This window comes from Canis lupus, chromosome 33, assembly GCF_011100685.1.
Source record: "Canis lupus familiaris isolate Mischka breed German Shepherd chromosome 33, alternate assembly UU_Cfam_GSD_1.0, whole genome shotgun sequence".
NCBI lineage: Eukaryota > Metazoa > Chordata > Mammalia > Carnivora > Canidae > Canis > Canis lupus.
The window spans coordinates 25,567,200-25,594,803 of record NC_049254.1 but is presented as its reverse complement, the minus strand read 5'-3'; the positions used below and the strand labels follow the sequence as shown (position 1 = coordinate 25,594,803).

The 27,604-nt window shown below is 38.8% G+C and overlaps 1 protein-coding gene across 8 annotated transcripts in view; it reads left to right on the top strand.

The window, feature by feature from the left end:
• GOLGB1 (golgin B1) overlaps positions 1–27,102 on the top strand; it is a 91,017-nt gene extending 63,915 nt beyond the window's left edge. For 6 of the 8 annotated variants that reach the window (XM_038582997.1, XM_038582996.1, XM_038582995.1 and 3 more), the window contains 8 exons: positions 8,859–9,037; positions 16,268–16,433; positions 16,635–16,772; positions 22,251–22,394; positions 23,183–23,280; positions 23,776–23,910; positions 25,341–25,446; positions 25,721–27,102. In XM_038582997.1, the coding sequence (XP_038438925.1) occupies positions 8,859–9,037; positions 16,268–16,433; positions 16,635–16,772; positions 22,251–22,394; positions 23,183–23,280; positions 23,776–23,910; positions 25,341–25,446; positions 25,721–25,855 (1,101 nt within the window). In that variant the 3' untranslated portion in view covers positions 25,856–27,102. Of the gene's footprint in view, positions 1–7,701; positions 7,788–8,858; positions 9,038–16,267; positions 16,434–16,634; positions 16,773–22,250; positions 22,395–23,182; positions 23,281–23,775; positions 23,911–25,340; positions 25,447–25,720 lie in introns of those variants that run through there. The other 2 variants (XM_038582998.1, XM_038582999.1) reach the window with 2 other exon arrangements.
• Positions 27,103–27,604: the final 502 nt, after the last annotated feature.

The following is a 27,604-nucleotide window of genomic DNA, read 5'->3' as shown; positions in this document are numbered from 1 at the left end:
GAGTTGTTGACCTTTAATTCTCTTTTTTAGTGGTGTCTTTATCTGGTTTTGGAATCAGGAATGCTAACCTCATACAGTGAATTTGGAAGCTTCCTTCCACATCTACTCTTTGGAATAGTTTAAGAAGAACAGGATTAATTCTTCTTCACATGTTTGATAGAATTCACTTGTGAAACCGTCTTGTTTCTTGGGAGTTTGTTGATTACTGATTCAGTTTCTTTGCCGATTATCAGGCTATTCACATTTTCTATATTTCCTGCTTTAGTTTTGGTAGATTAAATGTTTCTAGGAATTTATCCATTTCTTCCAGGTTGTCCAATTTGTAGACATATAATTTTTCATAATAATCTCTTTGTATTTCTGTGGTATCAGTTGTTATTTCTCCTCTTTCATTTCTGATTTTGAGTTCTCAAAGGCTCACTTGCATGCCCTCTGTCCCTCCCTCCCTCCCTGCCTCTCTTTTTGATGAGTCTAGCCAACATTTTATCCATTTTATTGATATTTTCTGGGAACTGGTCCCTGGTTTCATTGATCTGTCCTGTTGTATTTTTAGTTTCCCTTTTGTTTCTTTCTGCTCTAATCTATTATTTCCCTCCTACTAGTTTTGGGTTTTGTTTGTTCTCTTTCTGGCTCCTTTGGGTGTAAGATTAAGTTGTTTATTTGAGATTTTTATTGCTTCTTGAGGTAGGCCTGTATTGCTGTAACCTTCCCTCTTAGAACCACTTTTGCTGCCTTCCAAAGATTTTAGGTTGTTGTGTTTTCATTTTCATTTGTCTCTGTATTATTTGATTTGCTGTTTGATTTCTTGGTTGACCAACTCATTAGTAGCATGTTATATCATCTCCGTGTATTTGTGTTCTTTCCAAATTTTTTTCTTGGGATTGATTTCTAATTGTATAGCATTATCAGAAAAGATGCAAGATATGACTTCTGTCATTTTGAATTTGTTGAGACTGGTTTTCTAGTCAACATTAGTAGTCCTTTCGGGAGAATTTTCCATGTGCACTTGAAAAGAATGTGTGTGTTCCACTGTTTTAGGTTGGAATGTTCTGAATATACCTGTTAGATACATCTGGTCTAGCGTGTCATTCAAAGCCACTGTTTCCTTGTTGATTTTATGTTTGGATGATCCCTCCATTGCTTTCAGTGGAGTGTTAGTCCCTTACTATTACTGTATTACTCTCAGTTACTTGTTTTATGTTTGTTGTGAGCTGCTTTGTCTGTTTGGGTGCTTCCATATTGGGTGCATAAATATTTACAGTTGTTACATGTTGTTGGGTTGTTCCCTTTATGATTATGTAGTGTCTTTTGTTTCTAAAATTACTATCTTTATTGCTACCCTAGCTTTCTCTTGAAATCCATTTGCATGATAAATGTTTCTCCATCCCCCTCATTTTCAATCTGCAAGTGTCTTTAGGTCTGAAATGAGTCTTGCATACAGTATATAGATGGGTCTTGCTTTTCTGTCACCCTATGTTTTTGGATTGGAGGGTTTAGTTCGTTTACATTCAAAGTAAATATTGATAGGTATGTATGTATTGCTCTTTTGTTACTCATTTTACAGTTGTCTTGTAAATTTTCTCTGTTCCTTCTCTATCTCTTCTCTCATGGTTTGCTGGCTTTCTTTAGTGATGTGCTTGGACTCCTTTATCTTTTGTATATCTAGTGCCAGTTTCTTGATTTGTGGTTACCTTTGGGCTTGTATATAACATCCTATGGGTATAACAATCTGTATTAAGTCGAATGTTGCTTAAGTTTGAACCCATTCTAAAAGAACCAAAATTTACTCCTCTCACCTCCATGTTTTAGGTATAGTGTCATACTTCACATATTTTTATTTTGCGAAACCCTTGACTAGTTATTCTAGAGATACTTAATTTTCCTGCTTTTGTGGTTCCTACTTTTCTTATTCCTGCTTATGGTCTTTCCTTGCCACTGGAAGAATCCCCTTTAAAATTTCTTGTAAGGCTATTTTAATGGTGGTATTTGGGAATACATTCATTTGTATGTGTTCCCAAACAATGTATTCATTTGGGAAACTCTTTATGTCTTCTATTCTGAATGACAACCTTGCTGGATATATTTTGATTGCATTTTTTTTTTCTTTCAGCACTTTGAGTATATCATGCCTGCAAACTTTCTGCTGAAAAATCAGCTGATTTCTTTGTGGGCTTTCTTGTATGTACTGTGTTCTTTTCTCTTGCTGCTTTTAAAATGCTTTACCATTACTTTTTGCCATTTTAATTACTATGTGTCTTGATGTGCACCTCCCTGGGTCAGTTTTTTGGAGGGCTCTCTGTGCTTCCTGGATCTAGATTTATGTATCTTTCCCCAGATTAGGGAAAATTTCCACTATCATTTTTTTAAAAGATTTATTTTTTCATTCATGAGAGACACCAAGAGAGAGGCAGTGACATAGAGGGGGAAGCAGGCTCCCTGCTTCCTGGGATCACGCCCTGAGCCAAAGGCAGATGCTCAACCACTGAGCCACCCAGGTCCCAAAAGCATATTCTCTTATTAGGACTATGCTAAATTCATAAATTAACTTAGGGAAAACTGATACCTTCATGGCATTACTTATCCAAAAACAGGGTATCTTTCTATTCACTAAAATCTATTTTTGTCCTTTCCTGGAAAGTGTGAGTTTTTGTTTTGTTTTTTGTTTTTATTGAAGTTTGATTTGCCAACATATAGTATAACACCAGTGCTCATCCCATCAAGTGCCCTCCTTAGTGATTGTCCCCCAGTTACTCCAACCCCCCACCACCTCCCCTTCCGCAACCCTTTGTTTATTTCCCAGAGTTAGGAGTCTCATGGTTTGTCTCCCTAATTTTCCCCACTCATTTTCCCTCCTTTCCCTTATAATCCCTTTCACTATTTCTTATATTCCCCATATGAGTGAAACCATATGATGATTGTCCTCTGTTTGACTTAGTTCACTCAGCATAATGCCCTCCAGTTCCATCCACGTCAAAGCAAATGGTGGGTATTCGTCCTTTCTAATGGCTGAGTAATATTCCATTGAATATATAGACCACATCTTCTTTATCCATTCATCTGTGGAAGGACATTGAGACTCCTTCCAGTTTGCCTATTATGGACATTGCTGCTATAAACATTGAGGAGCAGGTGTCCCGGCATTTCACTGCATCTGTATCTTTGGGGTAAATACCCAGTAATGCAATTGCTGGATTGTAGGGTAGCCTTATTTTTAACTCTTTGAGGAACCCACTATTATTTCTTCAAATAAATTTTCTGCCCCCTTTCTCTCTCTTCTTCTGGGATTTGTATAATGCAAATGTTACTTTTGAAGATGTTGCTGAGTTCCCTTAATCTGTTCTTATTCTTTATTAATCTTTTTTCTTCTTCCTGTTCAGCTTGATTGTTTTCCATTACTCTGTCCTCCAGGTTACTAATCTGTACTTCTCTTATCTCTGTTGTATGATTTATTCTCTCTAGTGTATTTTTAATTTCATGTGTATATGTTAGGAAAGTCAGCAACATCAATTCAGCTGTTGCAAGTAGCAGCCTTATAAAGAAGAGGTCCTGTGGTTCTCTGTAGTGCAGTCTCCCTTGTTAACCAGAACCCGGCACTTCAGAAGTATCTTATTTGTGTTGTTGCACCCTCCTGTTTTGGCTAAGCTGTGTTTGCCTGTAGTTCGGTCATCAGCAGGGGCTCCCTTTGCCCTTTGAATGCAGAATTCAGTCCATGTTTTGTTAATGGGCTACTTTGGGGCTGCCTTGGGCTTGAATTAGGTAAGACCAAGTATTTCTTGGATCTCTGGTTGCACCAAGCTGCAGGGTGCTCTCACTGTGTTATCCCACTGAAGGCTTTTGTTGGGTAGGGCCTACAGTCAGACCAGATGTCTGCTCCCAGCCCACTGGTAAGGCTGCAAACTACTGTGTGTAGTTGTCTTCCCCCTCTCCCTTGGACAGGAGTCACTTTGGAGTGGTACTGGCCCCTGTTGGGGCTGCTTGCACAATGCCACACCTGTGGCACCACTTTGAATATACACCTGGTAAGACCAGGTTGGAGGGGGTGAGTCTGGAGAAGAACCCAGCAGGGGGGTGGACTGTTAGCAATCCCCGTGGAGAGTATTTGTCCTCTCCTTGTACCTGCAGGTGTCTGCATATTTAGGCTGAGGGGCAGGAGGGAAATGGTGCCCAGCAGCTCTTTTGTTCTTGAAGAAGTCTCCCAAAAATCCCTGACCCTCCAGCACACACTCTGAGATTAATAAATAAATCTCCTTCCTGTGTACCCCAGGCATTTTCCAAAATGCTTCTTTTATGGTACATCTCAGGAGGACTGTTTGTTGTGCTGTCTGTTTATTGATAGGGACTCCGTTTCCTCTTGCCCCCCAGCTCTCCCAGAGCCAAGCCGCTCATTTTTAAAGATCCAGATCTAAAACTCTAGATATTAATACCGTCTGGTGCTCAATGCCAAATGTTATGGGGATTTGTCTTCCCAGTGCAGGTCTCTGTGACTTGGGGCCTTGGTGTGGAGTCTGTTCCTGCTCCTTCTCTGTGCTTGTAATGTCCCTCCCTCCCATTGACAGTCTAATAGATCAGCTTGGTTCCCAACTGTATTTCCATCCTTCCTACCATTTTCTTTTTTTAAAGTTTACCCCAAGCCTTTGCCTTTTTTTTTTTTTTAAAGATTTACTTATTTATTTATGATAGACATAGAGAAAGAGAGAGAGAGAGAGAGAGAGGCAGAGACACAGGAGGAGGGAGAAGCAGGCTCCATGCCAGGAGCCTGACGTTGGACTTGATCCCGGGACTCCAGGATCGCACCCTGGGCCAAAGGCAGGTGCTAAACTGCTGAGCCACCCAGGGAAACCCCCTTCCTACCATTTTTGATGTGGTCTCTTTTCTAAGTTTAGCTATGGAGAGTCTGTTCTGCCAGTCTTTGGGTCATTTGCTGGGTTATTCACACTGATGTGGGTGTTATCTAGTTGTATCCATCAGATGAAGTGAGCTTAGGATCTTCTGACTCTGCCATCTTTCTTGGAAGTCCCCTATACTCATTCTATTCTGAAAATGACTTGAAGAAGCATATAAAAATATGAACAGTTGTTTTCATAATACAAGTAACTGGGAAGGGAGAGAAAATGAGGATAAGAGAGAAAAAAATTAGACCTAGCAGTAAATTTAGTGTCCCTAGGAGGTATCACAATATCTTTTTAGAAAGATTGGTCATCAATTTTTTCTCCAGTTTTCTGGAAGCCATCAGAAATAAGGAATTAAAAAACCATATACATGAATTTCAATGTCCATATTTTAGGGAAAAGGAAGAAAGATAAGCTTAATAGTTATTCTTAGCTTATAGTTAGCTTAATAGTTATTCTTTATTGAGGCCTGCAAGAAATTTCTTCTGTGTTTCCGTAGACAAGACTGTATGAAGTTGTAAAACATCTTTTACTTCTTTATAGTAAATATAATTGTTTTATAGGGTTTAGTTTAGCTGTTCCTTGCTGTAACTGTATAGCAAAATAGTTTTGTATAATTTCCTTATATAGATGTCTAAAATAGAGTCCCAGACACACAGCTTTCTGATGATCTGGTCTATTTCAAGATTAACAATTAGATATCTGGATTAGAGGAGTGAATAAAGAATATATTTAGTGCATAAAAAATATATTTTTGCTTTAAAACAAAACAAAATTGTCTTATTTTTTGTTTAAAAAATAAAGTTAAATGCATATATATGTCACTTAAATTCTGTCACTCAGTTCTGTATGTTTGATGAGAAAAACAAACAGCATCTCTACTCCAACTCTGTTTCTCTTTCTCCCAAGGCAATTTGCTTTTAACTTTCTTAATTTATTATTTTGGTGTTTTTTCAGTATCTACATATCATATTTACAATGCATCTTGGGTTTTCGTTCTTTGGATTAGCTATTAACTTTCTTTTATGCTAACAGGGTTTAGTTCTTTTTCCTCCCTCTGCTTTTGCAGTACATATGCACATATTCAATATACACCCCCTTCCTCATTTGCCTCATGGAATTTAAATTTTGGTTAATTCACGATTTTTGTTTACATCAGTGTTTACATTTTTATGACTGCGATGATAGCTGAGATGTGTTGCTTTTATTTTCCTCAGCATCATTTTTCGTCTTAGAGTTAACTGTGTTTTTGTTGTTGTTACTTAGTTTTCTTTGTATTTATCAATGTAATTTAACTCCAGATTTAGTGCCATGTAACCACATCTCCTCTTAGGATGTTTATCCCTATCAATTTTGTATTTATGAATAAAATTTTGAGTCTCTTTCTTGTTACATGAACCAGGATACTGTTTTCATCGTAGGATATCTCCCTTCACCACTCTCCTGTTTCTTATATTCCAGGTCTTCCGTGTCTTGGTTTTGTGTCATCATTTTGTTGGAAGAACTCTTTTGGTAGCTTCCTAAGAAAAGATACAGGGGTGGTAAATTCATTGGAAATGTCTTTTTGTCACTCATATTTGCTTGATAGTTTGGCTGGGTATAGAATTCTAGGCTGAAAATAATTGCCCTTTAAAATTGTGAAGACATTGATCTTTTGCCTTTTATTTTACATTGTAATCAGAAGTCTAAAGCTATTCTGTTTCCTAATCCTTTAAATATGATGTTTCCTTTTCTATTTCTCACTTCTTTCTTGAAATGTCTAGAATTTTTTAGTCCTGTGTATTCTGAAGTTTCGTGACAATATACTTTGATGTGGGTGTATTTTCATTCTTCATTGTGTCTGTTTCTTTGGGTCTAAGAAGTCATATTCATCAATTTTGGGAGATTCTTGTGAATTATGTTTTACCATTTTCCCTGTCCTTTTTCTCTGTTGTCTTTTATTATTTATTTTTTGAAAGCCTGTTATTTAGATATGGGACATTCTGGATTGGATCTATAATTTCTAACCTTTTCTATTTTTTTTCCTATACTTTGGGAAAATTTTCTCACCTTTATTTTTAGAAACCCTTGTTGAGGTTTTCATTTTTGCTATCATGTTCCTAATTTATAAGGATTTCTTTTTTTTCTCTTTCTTGTCACATGGATGTATGTTCTTATCTCTCCAATAGTGGTGGTAATTTCATTCTTTGATGTTTTCTTGTAATGAATTTTTCTTTAATATATTTTCTGCAACAGTGTTTCTAATTTCTAATATTCTCTCTTAAATCTTCAAGTGTATTATATTTTTTCCCCTGCTAAACTCTTTTGAATTACTTTTTTTTTTAGTTCTTTCTTCCTATCCTTAATGATAGCCATTCTTCAGGTGAGGGTTAATCCTTGATTCACTCTTCATGTTTAAGTGTAAGGTCTAAAAAGTTTGTGAATGGAGCTTACCAGCTGTGAGTTTGGTGATTGCAAGGTGATCTTGCCAAGCGTTTTGTGGTTAGTGCCTGTGTTGGTATCTTTAGTTCTGCTTGGGCTGGTCAGATTTTCTAGGGAAGACTTCGCATTTCCTGTATGGATGGTAAAGGCCTGGATGCCATCGCTGTCCAAGCTGAGTAGGGGAAAGGTTTCAGAAGGCAGATATTGACCTGATAACCCTTGTTTTAGAGCAGTACCTGTGCCTGGTATTTCATGGTCTGGAGACACTTCTTTTACCTTCTCCAAATAATAAAACTAGTTGTCAGAGTTAACCAAAGGTGCGGAACTGAGGAGAGTATTTAGGGATGCAATTATTTTTTAAGCAGCTTTCATCTAATCCTCCTTATTTCAGCTACCACCTTCTCCCTACCCCCATCACCATCTTCTCCAGAGGTACCTGGTGCTGTTAATTCCTGAGCCTTTTGAAGATTCTGCAGAGTAAGTTCTATTGGTTCTTAGCTTTCCTTATTGCCAGCTTAAGATTTGGCTTTCACAGATCTTTTAAGTCAGATACCACTTATGCATCTGCTTTTCAGCTTTCAAAATTAATTTTGTTGCTGCTGACTCCTCTCTTGTTCTTCCTGTTCTTGTGTTTTGTGCTTATAAAATGATGCCTTTTTTGTAGCTTTATTGATGTTTCAAGAGTGGGTGAAAGAGACGTGTGTTCAAGATCCCTTTTTAATCCAGATGTCCTAACATTTTGTACTGCCAAGCTTTTAATGAGTACTGGGGATAAAGAATTTGAAGATGCACCTGGAATGTAGATAGACAGTTTTGTTAATTAAAGGCTAGTCCATCATCCTTGTACCATCCTCATTGTTATTACCGTCACCATTACTACCATTACCATTAGTTTTCTCATTTAATTCTTATAATCTAACAAGAAATACCATAAGGGAGGTGAGGGAAATTAAGATAAGGGAAATTGTATACGTATGGGAAATTAAAGCTTGGGGCAGGATGTAAGGGAATATGCATAGAGTTACACAACCTATGTGGGCAGGATGTTGGACCCCAAAGCCTAAGTGCTCTTAAACCCACTGGGCCTGGGCATCACTGCCTTCTTTTTATAGTCAACATCAGCTAAGCTAAAATTAAGGTTGATACCCATATAAGAAAGTTTAAAAGCCTAAGTAGGGCACAAGGCTAAATAGAAAGTCAGTCTATATTTACATTTCTTGTTCTGGGGAGTTACCATCCACAAAGAAACTGTAGGTCCTTTAAGTCTGTCCTATATCTGAGCTTTAGATCTAGAGTCAACTTAGGACTTCAGCAGTTCCAAGAATGGTCAGGCCTTGTAGCCTTGATGGTGGCTCTATGGGGGTGATTCCTACCATCCTGGCTACCTGTATTTCACCATTTTAGAGATTCTTGTTGGAAATATGTTAATGAACTTGTTAGGTGCTGACAATCTGTTGTGGTGTCTGACTCAGTAGGGAGCTGCTGATGACTTACAGCTGGGTAAATGAGATGTGCTGAATTACCCTTTTACTTTCTCTTTGGTTAAAGCTGAAGGAATTGAAGAATCTGCAGCAGCAGTACTTACAGATCAACCAAGAAGTCACAGAGTTACGTCCACTGAAGGCTCGACTTCAGGAGTATCAAGATAAGACAAAAAATTTTCAGATTATGCAAGAAGAGCTAAGGCAAGAAAATATCTCCTGGCAGCATGAGCTGCATCAGCTCAGGTATGATAATCCCTGCTTTTTTGACACTTTTTTTTTAACTTTTTATTATAAAGTTTAGTTTTATAAGAAGTTGCAAAAATAATATAGAGAGCTCCTGTGTACTTTTCATGCAGTTTCCAGCAATGGTAACATCTTACATTCCTGTAGTATACCAAAATCGGGAAATGACAATGAGTACAATTCAAAGACCCTTCTCAGATTTCATCAATTTTGTATTCAAGTGTGTGTGTGTGTGTGGGGGGGGGTGGTGTATAGTTCTGTGCAACTTTATCATATATGTAAATATATGTAATCATTACCACTACCAAGCTATACAAGTGCTCCATTACCACAAATAATGTCCCTTTTACTACTAATTTATAGCCATAATCTTCTCCCCCAACAACCTATGTCAACATCCTTAACTCTGGCAACAACTAATTTATTCTCCATCTCTATCATTTTGCCATTTTGAGAATGGTGGGTTTTTTTTTAAAGTTTTTATTTAAATTCCATTTAACATACAGTGTTTTAAGTGGAATCCTACAGTATGTAGCCTTTTGAAATTAGCTTTATTCACACATTATAATGCCCTTGAGGTCCATCAATATTTGTTCATGTATCAATAGTTCATTCTTTTTTATTGATGAATAGGATTCCATGGTATGAATGTACTGCTTTAACTATTTACCCATGAGTGTTGTTTCTGATTTTTAGTTATTAACAAAGCTGCTGTTAAACATTTGTGTATAGGTTTTTATGTGGACCATAAGTTTTCATTTCTCCGAAGTATTTGTCCAGGAATACAAATGCTAGGTTGTATGGTAAGTGTTCAGTTTTTTAAGAAACTAAGATTATGTTCCAGAATAACCATACCATTTTGTATTCTTACCAGCAATATAGGAGTGATCCAGTTTCAGTATCAAATGCTATATCCTTGTCAGCATTTAATATTATAACAGTATTTTAATTTTCAAATATGTATGTCATGCTATCCCAGTGTGGTTTTAATTTGCATAACGGCTAATAAAGTTGAACTTTTTTTATTGTTTATTTGATATCTGTATGTCCTTTTTGATGAGGTATTGGTTTGTGTGTTTTATTCATTTTGTTATTTGGGTTGTTAATTTTTTACTATCGAGTTTTGAGGGCTCTTTATATATCCTAGGTACAAGTTCCTAGTCAGATAGATGGCTTGCAAGTATCTTCTCCCAGTCTACAGTTTATCTTTTCATTTTTTCCAATAAGGTGTTTTTAATTTTGATGAACTCTTAATGATTATTTTTCTCTTCATGCAGATTCAGTAGTTTCTGTTGTTCTGTCTTCATATTCACTGATTCTTGATTCATTCCTTCATCACTTCCATTCTGCTATTGAGCCCATTGAGTTAGCTTTTTATCTTGGATATTGTATTTTTTAGTTCTAAAATTTCTATTCAGTTCTTTATATCTTCTATTTCTTCTCTGAGGTTTTCTCTATTTTTAAAATTTTGTTTCATTTAAATTCAATTTGCCAACATATAGCATAACACCTAGTGCTTTTTTTAATCAAAGAATAGTTAACATACAGTGTTACATAAGTTTCATCTGTATGACATAGTGATTTAACAATTGTATGTATTATGCAGTGCTCACCACAACAAATGTAGTTACCATCTGTCATGATACAAAGTAATTAAAATATTATTGATTATATTTTCTATGGTGAACTTCTCATTCTTGTGATTTATTTTATAACTGAAAGTTTGCACCTTGTTTTGCCCATCCCCCACCTCCCTCTCCTCTGGCAATCACCAATTTTTTGTATGTAGGAGTCCATTTCTTTGTTTTTCAGATTTTACATGTAAGTGAAATCATATGGTATTTATCTTTTTCTGATGTATTTAACTTAGGATAATACCCTCTAGTCCATCCATGTTGTTGTGGACAGCAGATTTTCTTAGTTGAGTAATATTTATGTGTATGTGCACACCCCAGATCTTTATCCATTTATCTATTGCTGTACACTTGAGTTGCTTCTATATCTTGGCTATTGTAAATAATGCTGCATTGAACCTAAGGAATGCATATATGTTTTTTAATTAGTATTTGATTTTCTTTGGGAAAATACTCAGAAGTGGAATTACTGGGTTGTATGGTATTCTATTTTTAATTTTTTGAGGAACCTTCATACTATTTTCCATAGTGACCATACCAATTTACATTCTCAGCAACAGTGCATGAGAGTTCCTTTTTCTCTACATCCTCATCAACACTATTTCTTATCTTTATGATTCTGACTCCTATGAGGTGATAACTTGCTGTGCTTTTGATTTGCATTTCTCTGAAGACTATAATATGAACATATTTTCATGTGTCTATTATCTGTTTATCTTCTTTGGAGAAATGTGTTTTCATTGGTTTTCAGTATGTTAGTAATTGCTTGTTGAAGCATTTTTGCAGTGGCTGCTTTAAAATCCTAGTATAATTCTATAATATATAATTCAACATCTATATCATTTCAGTCTTTTCTCAATCAAGTCATGACTTCCCTGGTTCTTAGTATGATGAGTGATTTTTAGTTGTATCCTGAACATTTTGGAGATTATAAGACTTTAAATATTATTTAAATCCTCTGCTTTAGTAGGCTTCCACTGATACTTTACTGCTAGATGATGGGTGAAGTCCAGTGGACTCCCTACTCAGCCTTCATTGATACCACAGGAGAGGAAGTTCCTTGATACTGCCAGGAAGAGGCAGAAGCCCAGGCTCCCTACCTGTACTCCTTTGACACTACAGTTGAGACGGGAGTACCTCATTACTATTAGGTGAGAGTAGAAGTCCAAGTTCCATACATGCACTCCATTGATACCTTTGGGGGGTTGTGAAGAAAGCCATTATCACAGGGCAGTGGTGAAAGTCCAGGTGCCCCACTCAGTCCTTACAGACACTGCAGGAGGGTGGTTGAGGAGGAGCACCTTGTTACTCGTGGATCGTGCCCAAAGTCCAAACTTCCCTCTTGGCCTCTTCTGATACTACCTCTGCAGGGACAGGGAAGAATGTTTTGTTACCTTGTTATAGGTAGAGGTAGATGTCACCACAGCGGGTTGTGGATGGGACTGATCAGAGTCACCTCTTTTCCATTGAGTCGTGGTGACAATCCAGGGAACACTCTTGGCCTTTTCTGACACCACTCCAACTATGGAACACCTAGTTATCTTTGGGCCAGGATAGAAGTCTAGCTTTTCCACTAGGATTTTGTTGATTGGGCTGTGGTTTTTCCATGATGTTCACCTAGAATAGAGTGATTATTGTCATTAGTATTTCTGTCTCATCAGGCCGCCTATTCCTGATCTTTTGGCAAGAGAGAGCAGACTTTTCTTGGCACTCATTGGTGTTTCCAGGTAGTTGGATTCTTCTTCACCCAATTTGGGATATATAAAATTCAAAAAAGAAAAACCAGTAAATTTACTGCCTTGTCCTTTCTCATGTCCTAGGGCCACTAGTTGGTCCAACTTCTTTCCATCTTTCTAAGTTTTCTGTGTTTGTTTTTATGCATAATCCCCAGAGTTTTCATCTCTACTTAGTGGGAGAAATAAGAAGATATCCATGTCTTCCATCCGGTCCAGATCCACAAATCCAAGCCCTTTTCTTTTAAAGATGAGTAATAGTGCTATATGATATTATTAAAGCAGAAAAAAATTTAAAAAGGACTATAATTCTTGTCAGTTTAAAATTTTTTATTTCTCAAATAAAATTGAAGTTTATTTTCCTCTCATATAAGAAAGTCTGGAGGAAGATAGTCTGGAGGAAAATGGTATAACAGCTCCACAGCAACTCTTTCTGCTCCACTGTCAGCATGCTGCTTTCACCTCTTGGTCCAAGATGACTGCTGGAACTTAAGCTGTTAAATGGACATTCTACACAGAAGGAAAGAAACATAGGAGAAAGGCACAACCCTTTACTTTTAAGACTTACTAGAAGTTTCCATTTAGGATACAATCACACTTAGATCTCATTAGAAGAACTTAGTCACATACATCTAGCTTTTGGGGAGGCTAAGAAATGTGTCTTTATATAGAAATACAGTGTGCCCAGGTAAAAACCAAGGTTCTGTTATTAAGGAGGAGGGGAGGAGCACCTGGGTGGCTCAGGTTTTGATCCTTGGGTCCTAGGATTGAGTCCTGCATCAGGCTCCCTTTAGGGAGCCTGCTTCACCCTCTGCCTATGTTTCTGCCTCTCTCTCTGTGTGTGTCTCATGAATAAATAAATAAAGCCTTTTAAAAAAAAAAAAAGGGGGATGGGAGAATGAGTATGAGTGTTTGAAGTAGACCTTAATGCTCTCTGCCACCTGGTCTCTCATTTGATGTTTTTTTAATTCAGTGTTTCTAACAAATTTGAGCCAAAGAGAAAAGGTAAAGAATAAATGCTTAACAGTATGTAAAAACAAGTGCTGTTGTTGTAGCCTTACTATTGGGACTTCATTGCTGTTTCAAACCCAAAGCTTTCAAAGTTTAGTACAAAAAGGAAAGAATGTTGGAAAGTGCTGCTGACCAAGCAGCATCTGCTTTGTCTCACCTACTGCTACAGGAACCACAGGCAAATGCATACATAGAATACAGGTGGAGTCTAGATTCCTGTCCCGCTTACAGAGGGGCTACCATGATGGCAGATATCAATATAATAATTATTGTAACATTCCTAAGACACCTCTTGATGTACAGACATAAGAGATTTGTTCCTTCATTGATCCTAGATGGCATGCATTTTACTAACATGGCTTTTCAAAATAAAGTTTAAGCCAAGTTTATAGAGCAAAATGCTTTTTTGAATTTGGTGATTTAAATTTGTGTAGTAAAATTACATTAAAAATTTTTTCATATTTAACATATTTATGGACTTTCTAGTAAGTGAATATGTCAAACCTATTCCATAGAGTTGACAGCTTCCCCAGATAAATACAAGTACATACATATTTTTAATCAAATGATGATTGAAGGGAAGATAAAAAACTGAATTTTTGCTCTCTGGAAATGCAAATTTCTTCTGTTTATTCTTTCTGGAATTGAACTTCAAGAGAAAAGATGAATTGTTCTCTTTCAGCTTAATTTTTCCCCTGCCAGGGAATAGCTACCCCAATTTTATTCTGTTAGAATCTTTTAGAATCAGTTCATCATCAAGAGATCACAGTTTCAGTTTATCTCCCTCCAGATGCATTGAATTTAGGGACCTCCAGAGATGATTAGAACCACATGGGAGCATCACCTGATGTCTCCCATATTATCTCCAGGTCGTCTGGAACTATAAATATATTAAGTCTCCAGTTACCAGTGTAAACCTAAGAAGAGCTGCATTTTCTGTGGGCACCTCTTCCTCTTTAAATTTTCTCAAAAGGCATTCTGAAAGGATACTTTCTGTATAGAGTTAACTCTTAGAGAAAAGAACAAAGTGATTTCTGGTCTAATGATTTTTTTTCCCCCTCCTTTGCTGCCCATTTACTTTTCTCTTAGGTTTTCTCTCATTACCTCCACATTTGAGCAATTTTGAAAAAAAGTAAAATTATATCTCAAGTGAATGTGAGTACATTAGTGAAAGGAAAGGAAGATATTTTCACATTTAGAAGGAAGAAGAAAGTGAGGACACAAGTTTGATTCCCTGACTTTAGGACCAGGTTCTTTAGCTGCATAACTTCAGGACCTCTGTCTTCTGCTCTTGATCTGCATGGGGGAAATTAGCTTTTCAAACATGAAAAAACTGGAACATCCTGTTCAGCTTCTGTTAGCTTTGGGATTGGCTTATTAGGAGAGCCTGGATTTATGCCATAACCTTTCTCTTCCCCTCATGTCTACTGATTTGCTTATTCTGTCCTGATTCCTGTGCTCTCTTACATAAGGGGTAAGTATGCTATATCCCTATTACAGCCAAGTTCTGTGAAGTGATCAGCTTTGTTCCTTAGGTCCTATTCTCTATTGAGCATCTCTTTCCACACTATGACAAACTTCCAGAAAAATGGCAGCTTGAAGCTTTTTATGGAAGATTATGATCTTTCTTTGGTCTTCTACTCTTAAAATTTTCTCTTGCATTTTTCACAGACACATCTCAAAGGAAGTATTGAAAATCCTGTGCCTTTTACATGTAGTGGCCTTGTAATAAAATTTTATTTTAATTTCTAAGTTTGGGCTCTCCCTTTTTGAAAAAAATTTAACTGTAATCCAATTCACTTCTTAGCAAAGCAAGATTATTTCATAACAGTTATAAGCCATTTAGAGAAGAAGGGACCGTTTTACTTTATTTCTAGAGTGAAAGACAAAAGAGTCAGATGCAATTCAAATAAAACCTAGTATTATTGGAAAAAATAGAGACACAGGTAGTAAAGAGATGCTGCAGAAATTTGATGACAATCCTACTGAGTTCTTTTAGACAGTATAGAGAGAAGTAGAACTAAAGAATGTGGCAGAGACACAGTTTTTGCTAGCACTACAATAAATGAGCTGGTCAGACAGCAGCCTCCAGTCTTGGCCAAATTTGAGGAATAAATAGAAAGCAGCTCATATTTGTTGGGTGATTGTGATGTGCCAGGCTTTGTGTTTGGTGCCTGACATACAGTGTCTCATTTAATCCTTAGAATAATCCTAAGGAATCAATAGTTTATTCCCATTTTACCAACGAGGCTTAAAGAGATTAAGAAAATTTATTCAGGTCTGATGCCTAGTTTATGATAGAGCCAGCATTTGAACCCAGCTCTTTCAAAACTCTACAGTTGCTCTGGGTAGCATTGCATTTTTGTAACCATGATGTTAGACTGCAACTGGCACTACCTTTCTGAAGAATTAGAGTGGCTTCCCATTGCTTACAGAATGTGGTTTATTTAGCATGCTACTCAGTGCCTCACATGATCGAAACTCACTTCTCCATCTTCGTTTCCTACCCTATCTGCTTTACATGCTATCTGCTACAATTCCAGAATTCCTTGTGTGTGTGTGTGTGTGTGTGTGTGTGTGTGTGTATTCGTTTTTGTGCCTACTGTTCAATAAGTTCACAGAACCTGGAATGCTTTCCCCTGCAATCATCCTCAGTCCTGCCAGTTGAAATTCTTTTTATTAGTTCAGCTTCATCATCTTGCTGTGCAGTTCAATTTATAATATAAATTTTGCTCTGTGATACATTTTCTTTACTATGTCTCTACAGCCCATAATACTGTTTTGAATTTGTAATTATTCATCCATGTCTCACAAGTATTTTTTTGCCTGTGATTATTTCATGTGTTTTCTAGGATGGAAAAGAGCTCCTGGGAAGCCCAGGAGAGGAGAATCAAGGAGCAGTACCTTATGGCTATCTCAGATAAAGATCAGCAGCTCAGTCATCTGCAGAATCTTATGAGGGAATTGAGATCTCCTTCCTCTCGGACTGAGGCCCTCAAAGTACAGTACCAAAGACAGGTGAGTAATCCCCATGCTGATTGCTACTCAGAGGTAACCACCACCTAGGAAGCATTAGCTTCCTGCAAGCCAAGTGCCCATCTACCACTCTTAGGCAAGTTGTCTTGTGACCTCCTGTGAGGTAGACAGAGTTCATGGAGGGAAGGAATTAAGCATGAACAGCATCAGGAGGATATTTCATTAGTGTTTGTACCCTGGCAGGCATCCCCAGAGACATCGGCATCCCTAGATGGATCACAAAATCTAGTTTATGAGACAGAACTTCTTAGGACTCAGCTCAATGACAGCCTAAAGGAAATTCACCAAAAGGAATTAAGAATTCAGCAACTAAACAGCAAGGTAAGTGTTTCCTAGTAGACTTGAATTCAGTTTCTTATTTCCATGACCAGAGAAGCAAGGAAATAAGTAGAAGCTGATTAAGTCTAGGTTCTAGCTATCACATATCTTTGGATACAGATTTACTTTTCTTGGGGTCTGGATTGCTCACCCCAAAGTACTGGACACAGGGCCATTTCCTTTTCCTTATCCTTGGAGTGTCCTTGGAAGTGATTTGGAGAAATCTATTTAGTAAGAATAAAAAAATCCAACTCTTTTAGGAAGCCTTGTTCCCCAGCATTGTCTCCCTATCTGTACCCCTTGTTAGTAATATTGAAGTAACTCCCCACAAATGCTTCAACACCTTCCTCTCTGATTCCCCCCAGTGTGCAACAGGAAAATGTTTCAGGAAGGAATAAGGAAGCTTTTCAGTTGTGATATTAGAAATAGAGATGAGAAGTCTGCTCTTCATTCCACTCCATTTGTAGCCTTTCTCATTGGTGTCTAATATTCTGGAACTAAAGAAGCCAGCTTTATCCCAAACCCCAGCCATGCCAGTCCAAATACTCTAAGGAAGCATACCAGGAAAGATGGGATATATTTCTGTAGGGAAGAGCCATTTTGCCATCTGGTCTCTAGAGCCAATCTCACCAAGGCAAGATTAAAGAAAATTATTCTTGGATACCTTCTCACATCTCTGTTCTCTCTCTTCATCTGTTCTCTGGCTTCTCTTCCTCCTTCATCTGCCTCTCCTCCCCACCCACTTATGAATCATTATACTCCTGTTGCTCTCTGACTATTCAGAGTATTCTTGAGTGTCACCTCCCTAGTTCTGCCTTCTTCAGAGGAATCCAGCTAGGTAGTTTCTGTTAGAACTAGAAGGGATTTAAGAGGTCATTTAGACTCCAGAATACAAAGATTGTCTTTGAAGAGTTGTGAATGTCCAAAAATTATATACAAATTAGTGTTTGTATAGGTGTGTGCATGTCTGAATCTCTCATCATGAGAACCTGTCAATTCATCAAGGGATCTATGATCCAGAAATGGTAAAGATGGACATGTGGGTGGCTCAGTGGTTGAGCATTTGCCTTTGGCTTAGGTCGTGATCCTGGGATCGAGTCACTCATTAGGCTTCTTCCTGTGAAGAGCCTGCTTCTTCCTCTCCCTATGTCTCTGCCTCTCTCTCTCTCTCTCTCTCTCTCTCTGTCTCTTGTGAATAAATAACAAAATCTTTTTTTAAAAAATGGTAAAGATAGGTAGGCTGTACAACAGATAGGGAAGCTAAGGTATTAAGGAATTTGCCTAAGGTGTTAGAAGGAGGTCATTCTGAGATAAATATGATAACCTATGTGGAAAAGCACAGTACCTAGCTTATGTAGGAGGTATTTATTAAATGTCAAATTCAACTAATTGAATTGAAGTATCAGAGGCTGATAATGCTATTAACTTTGGCAGAAAATTTGCATTTAAAAAATAGTTTGTTGATTCAAATTAATGGGTATAACTATAGGCCCTTTATTGGGGTAATTGTCTGGGAGTTTTCAAGGGGACTCCAGAGCAGCTCCTATCCACTTCTCCTTCTTGCCATAGACTAGATCCCATTTCATTTTACATTTGCTCTCCTGAAAACCACTGTAAATTACTCTGGGCGTTTGTCTTTCTAGGACAGTATTTTATTTTATTTTATTTATTTATTTTATTTTATTTTTTTATTTATTTTAAAGATTTATTTATTTATGAGAGAGAGAGAGAGAGAGAGAGGCAGAGACAAAGGAGGAGGGAGAAGCAGGCTCCATGCCGGGAGCCTGATGTGGGACTCAATCCCAGGACTCCAGGATCGCGCTCTGGGCCAAAGGCAGGCGCTAAACCGCTGAGCCACCCAGGGATCCCCTAGGACAGTATTTTAAAATGAAATTTAGGACCCTTAGTAGATGATGAGGTCCTTTTAGTGGGTAGCAACTAAAAAACTTTTAATGTAAATATTTTATTGAAATAAAATATATAAAAAGCATACAAATCATAAATATAGCACAGCATATTTTCACAAAGTGAAGACACCCAATAACGAGTACCCAGATCAAGAATCAGAATATACCAGAACTTCAGAAAGTCTCTTGTCTCCTTTTCTAGTCACCTTAGAACTACAGATACATGGAATCATATATTCTCTTATGTGACTTCATTTATTTTGTGAGATTCATCCATGTTGTTTTAGATGGTGTGATTTTTCCATTCTCAGGCTATATAGCATTGGATTGTAAGCACATACCATAAGTTTCTCTCTTATGCTCTTAAAGGACGTTAGGATTTTTCCAGTTTGGAGCTATTAAAAGTAGTGCAAATAGTGTTTTTTACAGAACAAAATAAAAGAGATTACAAACAAGTAGGTATTATATAATATAAAGAGTCTATCTTGTTTAGAGAAACTTTAGTTTTAATTACATATACTTATATACTAAGTTCTGGATCATAATCAATGTTATGTTTTCTTTAACAGCTTTATTGAGATATATACTGCATATATTGCTTAAAATACAAGAGACACTACTTTGGGTCACTGTCCTTCTGGGTGAGAAAGAGTTCTTCCTTTAGAAATAAACTGCAAAGAGGCATCTTTATGCATAATGTCATTCATTCACTCACTCCATTCATTCATTCATTCATTCACTCATTCACCAAACAAATAACTATTATTTACCTTCTATGAGGCTGGCCATATGTTAGGATACACAGTGGCCCCTCACGGAGCATAGCATCTGATGAGCTTAGAGCCTCACTCTAAATGGGTGCTAGCTAACTAACAGACTTGCTTCTTGGGTCCAAATGGGATTATAGTAAATGGTCTAGGCATAGAATACTCATCAAGCCACTGCCCTGTTTCTTTCCATGGATACTCAGACTTTATTTATATTTCTTCCAGCGTGGTTGGATGTTTGTATGTAATGCAAACTTAAAAACTTGTAACCTAAAACTTAAAAACAGGAGAGGAATGACTATTAGGATAATGTAGTCTAGATTATTCCCTTCTATTCTGAAGTACAACAGTTTATGAGCTAAAACAGACAAACTCTTCCTTAAAGGCCCGATGGTGAATATTTTAGGTCTGTAGGCTATGCCTCCTGTTACAGCTATTCAGCTCTGCCGTTCTGTCTCAAAAGCAGCCACAGATGGTATGTAAACAAACAGAGCAGTCATATTCTAATAAAACCAATTTACAAAAAAAAAAAAAAAAAAAAAAAAGAAAAGAAAAGAAAAAAGACTAAACCCTGGATCATAGTTTGCCAACACCTAAACTATAGGGATCTTTATCTAATCCTAAATAGAATAATGTGAACAGTATAAAAGGTGGTTTATAGGAGGGCAGCTTATAAACAATTAGACCTCTCCAGTTAAGGGGGTTTTTGCTTCCAATGATTTTTACATATCTATCCTTTCTCCTTTAAATTTGTATAGGAAAAAAAGTATTGTATTTTCAATACTGAGGAATTTTTTGGTTTTTGTTTTGGGAGGTTTTTTTGGTAGCCTTTGGACTGTTCATTGCGGCCAGGAAAATTAACTTTCATCTCTCAGAGTTGTCATTATACCCAGTAATTGTCATGTCTACCCCTGTCTTCAAATTAGTATTGCTTCTCAAACATTTATATTCTTTTCTTTACCAACTGCTCCTGCTCCCCCTAAAACCCATAACCTGCTTCACTTCCCTTACTGAACCCTCAGATGGGATGCCATCAGTAGTAGGCAGAGCTCTAGACTTGGAACCAAGAACCATAGTTGAGTCCTGGTCTGTCATCTATGAGCCACATGATATTGGGCAAGTCACTGCTCATTTCTTTTTTTGTTTGTCATTTGTGAATGGGGACAGAAATCAAACATCTACCTCTCTCAAATAAGATGATACTTTAAAAAATGCTTTGTAAACTGAAAATTATTCTTCAGAGGTAAGGTTATTCATTGTGATTTTCATTCTATCTATGAAAATATTTTTGTTATGCCATGTAGATTCTTATTTTAGTTTTCTGTATGCATCAAATGTCCTTCCCAGTCTGTCAGAGTATCTCTAGAAAGATTTATCTTCTCTGAACATTGAGTCAACTTTTTTTTTTTTTAATTTAAATTCAAGTTAGTAGGGTGCCTCAGCTCAGTTGGTTGAGTATCTGCCTCTGGCTTAGGTCATGGTCCCAGGATCTGGTCCCGGGATTGAGCCCTGCATTAGCTCCCTACTCAGCAGGGAGCCTGTTTCTGTCTCTCCTCCCTGCTTGTACTATCTTGGTCGCTATCTCTATATCTCTCTCTCAAATAAGTAAATAAAATCTTTTAAAAAAGAATTCAAGTTAGTGAACCTACAATATATTTTAGTTTCAGAGGTAGAATTTAGCGATTTATCAGTTGCACATGACACCCATGTGCACTACATCAAGTGCCCTCCTTAATGCCCATCACCCAGTTACCCCATCCCTTCACCCATCTCCCCTCCAGCAACTTTCATCAACTTTTTTTACACAAATATTAACCCAGAATACTTACAAAAAGAATACTTGGGAAAAGATTGAACATGCATCCAGTTACAGCAGTTTCCCTTTACCTCATGCATACAATCCTACAGTAGGTACTTTGGAGAGATATCTTTATGATTGTTGATGTTTCTGGATGTTAATCATAACTAGAACTTGAAACTTGACAGCCTGCAAGTAAGGAATTAGATTTCTAGTTCCAGGGAACTGAATTAAAATCACTGGCTAGGAGTTATGGTGGGTAAATTTTTCACTCAATATAAAAAATAATCTTCTGTTTTTGACATGGTGAAAAATGCTTGGAGTGCTTTGTCAAGAGGTGAGCACCTCTGATGCTGGACATGTTTAAGGAAAGACTGAATAGCTAACTGTTGCTCAGGTAGTAGAAGAAGATCCTGCTTTGAGCAACTAACATTTTTCCACCTGTGAGTTTGCACTGCACCGAGTGTAGTTTTTTACATGTATACAGGCAATTTAGGATTTCTTCTGTTTCTTTCCCCTACCACACATTACAATTTCTTTTTCTACAGAAATTTCTTGGTGACTTGTAACTCTCTATAGCACTGAAGAGTCTCCCCAGTAGTATGGTTGTATGAATTTCTAGGTGACAGCTCTATCTCATATTGAGTTCTAAGGATCATAGCCGTTTCTTAGTAATTTCATCTTGGACTCAAGCTTTCTCCTCTTACATAGTTAGGATAGTTTATGCTCTCAGATTGCTTGTGGGATTCTTTGTGGTTTCCCAGTTAGTGTACTAGGAACCACAAATAAAGTTTCCTACTACTCCAGAATTATTTTCCTTTTCAGTTGAAAAATTCTGAGTTTCCTCACTTTGAAGGAAACACACACAATACTGTTGTTACCATTATTGAAATAAAGATCCTGCATTAAAAAAAAAAATTAGAACTTTCAAACTCAGGAGAGTCTTCCTAAGCACTGCTTGCTGTGAAACAGTCCAAAGGGGTGGTGCTCAACTTCTGCTCTGTTTCAGTTTTCTCAGCTACTTGAAGAGAAAAATACCCTTTCAATTCAGCTCTGCGATACCAGTCAGAGCCTTCGTGAGAACCAGCAGCACTACACTGACCTTTTTAATCACTGCGCAGTCTTGGAGAAGCAGGTCCAGGAGCTTCAAGCGGTGAGCAAGAAGGCTGGGAAAAGTGTCAGAAGTAGAGTGCAAATGGTAAAACAGAAAGAGCATCATGGAAGAGGCTGGTGCCGTAGGCTGAAGATTAACTATGTGTGATGGAGGAAAGTCAGAGAAGAATGTTTCCTGAATTGGAATAAGGCCTAGAAAAATCAAGGCGGGAAGGAATTAGAAGGAAAAACATCACTGAAATAGTGGGAGAGAAATAAAAAAGTGAACGGGAAACAGTGATGACTAAGGCTTTTGGAAGTCTGACATTCAGACTGTGGATTTTGCTTCAAGAAATTAGAAAGCTGTAGAAAGATTTGGCACTGAGAAGCAAAATAGGTGGGACTGTTGACACAGTGGAGCAGGAGTGCACTGCTGAAGCAGAGGTGGGGAGTGAGAATTAGTGTTGAGATGAATAGGACAGGGAAAGAAGAGGTTTTGGAGGAACAGTTGAACAAGGGAAAGATCCAAGTAGCCTCTGGAAAACCTATGAGCCTCTGCTAGAAGAAAGCAAATAAGCTTTTACACTTTTGAGTGGTAAGCCTTTCAACTTTTAAGAGGAGAGATTCAAAAATGAGAATCAGGAGAAAATCTAATAAAGAGTTTTAGGTAAGAGATTCATCTCATAGAGCAGAAGATTCTCATTTCTGACTCTGCACTTGGAAGAGGGTGGCAAGTGGGTATTTCCTCTCTAAGGTGTCTCATTCTCTTTGGTGTTCCATGAGTTCTCATTTTGCCCATGCAGTTTCTTAAGCTCTTTCATCACTGAATTACTAAACTTACTCTTCTAGGGGCCACTGAATATAGATGTTGCTCCAGGAGCTCCCCAGGAAAAGAATGGAGCTCACAGGAAGAGTGATCCTGAAGAACTGAAGGAGCCACAGCTAAGGTAGAGGAACAGCCCACAACTGTAGCACTTGCACTGTGTGTACACAAATGGGCAGTCATCTAGATGGACCCGGAGCCCAGTGAATGTATTTAATGTCTTCTTATTGGCCTCACAGGATTGATGTGAGGATTAAATAGTAACAATTTAGTAAATCGGTAAAGTTGAAAAGTTTGTAGAACAAAAGCAAGCACAGCAGTGCACACGTGTGCCCACCTGTACACACACATGCATACCCCACTAATCCTGTGATGCTCAAATGAAAGCTAACACAGTCAGTCCCTAAAATCTATTAAGGCATTTTCTGCAGCTTATTTTGACAACTATGATTTTAAAATGTTCTCTTTTTAAAATCCTTTCCTTTTTCTGTTTTTTTTTGTGTTTGTACAAACTTCTAGACATTTTCCTGCTTTATCACCTTGTGAAGACTTCAGATCGCTTGTATCAGCAACTTGTTCTGCATCTGCTGATGCTGTTTATTGTCCTTTTATTTTGAAGCTTTTCAGAAGCCCAGCAGCAGCTGTGCAACACTAAACAGGAGATGAACGAACTGAGGAAGCTGCTAGAAGAAGAACGGGACCAAAGAGTGGCTGCTGAGACTGCCCTCTCCGTGGCCGAGGAGCATATCCGGCGGTAAAGGACTGTGGGAGATAGCCTCTGTTCACTTCTGAGTCTTTCTGATTACACTGTGCACATTTCAGCGGCCAGACTTGGGAGTCATCAGGATCTAGTTCCCATCTTGAGTTGGGTGCTACAGGGAGTTTGGGGTCAAGACAAGCCATATTAATCCAAGCTTAGCCCCTCCACGGTGTCCTCTTTGGGTCTGGTGCAGAAAGCAAATTTAGGTAGCTGATCACATGCTGCCTGCCTAGGCCCCATACTGCCATTCTCATGTTAGAGCTTCATTCACCTGTACTCTGTGGTGTATGTGGAACTCAGTGGATTATTTATTTATTTATTTATTTATTTATTTATTTGGACTTGTTATTTAAAAGTAGCCAATGCTGTTTGGTTTTCCAGTATTTACAGACGTTTCATTTTTCCTCGGCCTAACCTACAGAAGTTGTCAGACTGACCCTCGTAGTGCCAGACTGTGCTGTCCCCAGGCCAAGGTGGCCCCAGAAAAGCTTATCTTCTGGAGGAACAGACACAGAAGGTGTACTGTGCAGTCAGCTTGGCTCTCAGAGGAAAACTGGCAGGATGGAGCTAGGCTGTGCTCACCCAGCTTCTCCTCTCAGACTCACAAATCAACTTAAAGTGTTCTTTCTCTCTGGGAGAAAACTCTGTGACCTGCAAAAAGAGGCCAGGAGTGTTAGGCTAACAGACGTCCCTTCATTTGGAGGAGTGAAGAGTTCCATCCTTTCCAACATGATTAAAAAGTACATCCCTATAGGCAAATGTTTGTTCAGACATGCTGTGTTACCTGCAGCCCCTTTAATGCAGTTCATGTTTTCGTGAGAAACCATTGAGTGGATAAAGGCAACTTCTTCATTAAATGGAGAAGTTTCAATATTAAACAAATCAGCAAAAAATGAAGAAGGAAGCAGTAGAGGCAGCCAGTTCAGTTTAATTCTAAGAACCCCACAAATACCTTTTTTGGATGCTTTTGCCTGTTAGCCTTTAGTAAATGAAAAAAGAATTTATTGAGTTTCTCTGGTGTATTGGATAAAAAGAACATGGGATTTAGAGACAAACCTGAGTTTTTAATTCTGGCTCTACCTCTTACTGGCCGTGCCACCATGGGTAAGACATTTTACTTCTTTAAGCCTTCCTTTGAAGATATTAACACCAACCTCAAACCTGAGGATGAAATGTATGTACAGCACCCAATCCAGCATCTGCTACATAATAGGCATTAATTCCTAGTAGTTATCGTCCCCTTTTGCTGCTGCTTAAGAAACTTCTCCACCTGCACACTGCCCGAATGGGGGTAGGACCTCTGTGAGCAGCCTTTGCCGCAAGTCTCTTATGCCACAGCACGTGGCAAGATGACTGGGAAGACTTCACCTGATCAGCTGCTCGTGCCATGAACCAAGCCATGCCTCTTTTTTTTCTCACCCCAGGTTGGAGCACAGTGAATGGGACTCCGCCCGGTCTCCCATCATTGGCTCCTGCGGCACTCAGGAGCAGGCACTGTTGATAGATCTTACAAGCAGCACTTGTCGAAGGGTAAGAAGGAGGGGAAGTGCAAAGAGAGGGTACTATACTGTATCATGGGCCTGGCTGCATTGAGGGCAAAGGGTCAAGGAAGAGAAAGATAGAAGTCCAGGCACTGAGGATCTCAGAGTAGAAGGGTGTGGAAGGTTGGAGGAACCTAGTAGAGTTGGCCAAGTGACCCTGAGGGGACTTGCTCTCGGGATACCTCTTTCCTGCAGTGTTAGGCAAAGGGAAAGGGACATACCCCGTCGTGTAAAACTCTCTGACTTTCAGATTTTTCTTTCAGACCCGGAGTGGTGCTGGATGGAAGCGAGTCCTGCGTTCACTCTGTCATTCCCGGACCCGAGTGCCACTGCTAGCAGCCATCTACTTCCTGATGGTTCACGTCCTGCTCATTCTATGTTTCACAGGCCATCTATAAACTGAATTCTCACCTTTTTGACTACCCCCTCAGAACCTGGAATTCCCTTACAACTAACATCAAAATCATCAATTCTAGTGGAATAGTCTTCCCACTTACAGGTCCTCTCTCCAACTCTCCACAGAAAGTGCCTGCACAAACAGAGGTGGATGTGAGCCCAGGGCAGAGCTGCAGGGACCAGCGAGTCTGCTTTCTTTTACTGCTCAGGGCCTGAACACTTCTGCATAATCTGGGGAAGCCGCACAGTTGGTCATTGAGCCCAGGATTTGTTCAGATTTTGCAGGGCCCTGATTTTTTGTGGTCCTGTGAAAAATGCTGAGGAATGCCTCTCAGCTTAGAAGATGGTTCAAATAAACCTAATAATCTGTAGTCCAGTATCATTTCAACTGATACTTTCTTTGCCTCATTTACCTTCTATTTTCTCCTGCTTCAGAAGGAAGGTGGGCCTGCCATAAACAAAATTCTGGGGGACAGTATCTCACAGAATAGCTGATTAGGTCTCTTGCAAAATAGGATGGGAGCTAAAGAACTCTCCAGGGGCTTTGGCTGTCAGATCACAGGGTAGGACAGCATCTCCTTCCCTGGCTGTTCAGACATAACTGGAGTTAGATTTGTGGTCGTGGACTATGAGGACAGGAGCCTATTGTGTATGCCCTGATCACAAGTATGCTAAGATAGTAAATGGCCCATGCCTCTCCCTTCACTGAAAGGAAGAGCTGGCTCTGGACAGTGGGAATCAGATTCATGTCATTCCTGTGTTGGCTGGGTATGCCTTGAATGTGGGCCCTAAAGCGCTCACTAGGGTCTAGTCCAAGGTGAGGTGCCTGACTGGTCTGATGACCACTCCTAGCTTGTGGATGTTCTAAGCTGTTCTGCTATTGGTGACAGTTACTCCAGTTTCTCAGCCCAGAGTCATCTGCCCTCTATGGTAACAGGGCTGAGGAAAGTGGAGAGTGATACAGAGAAGACAAAATATCTGAATCTAAGCCTGAGAATGGCAGCCAGGGTTGAATTCCGTTTGTGCCTGTTCCCTGCCTCCCCTTGCCCCACCCTTAGCTGCTGGTTATTTTCTCATTATGCACATAGTGTGTCCCTGCCTGCTCTTCCCACCCAAAGAAGAGAGAAAACCGGTGGACTGATTGATCTGCTGTGATTCTTTGTTATGTGGTGACCAAATCTTGGTCAGAGCAATCCAGGAACTTTCCTGAACAACTGTAAAATAATAAAATTATTTTCAGAATCAAAAATTGTGGCAGCGTGTACATGTGTATGAGTGTATGTATACACAGGGGTCTTTGTACAAGTGCCTGTGTGCCATGCTGGGGAAGGAAGGTACATAGGGGGAGGGGGGACAGGGCAGCCAGGGATGGATTCAGGGTAGTGACCTCTACCTATTCAGGCTTCCTTCTGCCTGCCCGCACCAGTTAATGGCGGCATGTGTCATTAGACCCCAGGGTAATGAAGTGGAATGAGGAAATTCATTCTAGTACTGAGCCAAACAAACTGGCCTTAAGGCCTGAGATTCATGCCGTTGGGGCCTGGGCCTGAGAGAATGCTTATCTGATGTATACTGAAACATCAGACCCCTAAGAATCCGTGTGGGTGGGCCTGGGGCGGGGGAGGGAAGTCTAATAGGGTATAGCAGAATAAGCAGTACTGTAAATTTTATATTAAGTTGCTGGCTAGGAAAAGCTAACTTTATCAAAGTACAGTAAGTGAATTGCACTAAGGTTTTCTGGCCCCAAAGCC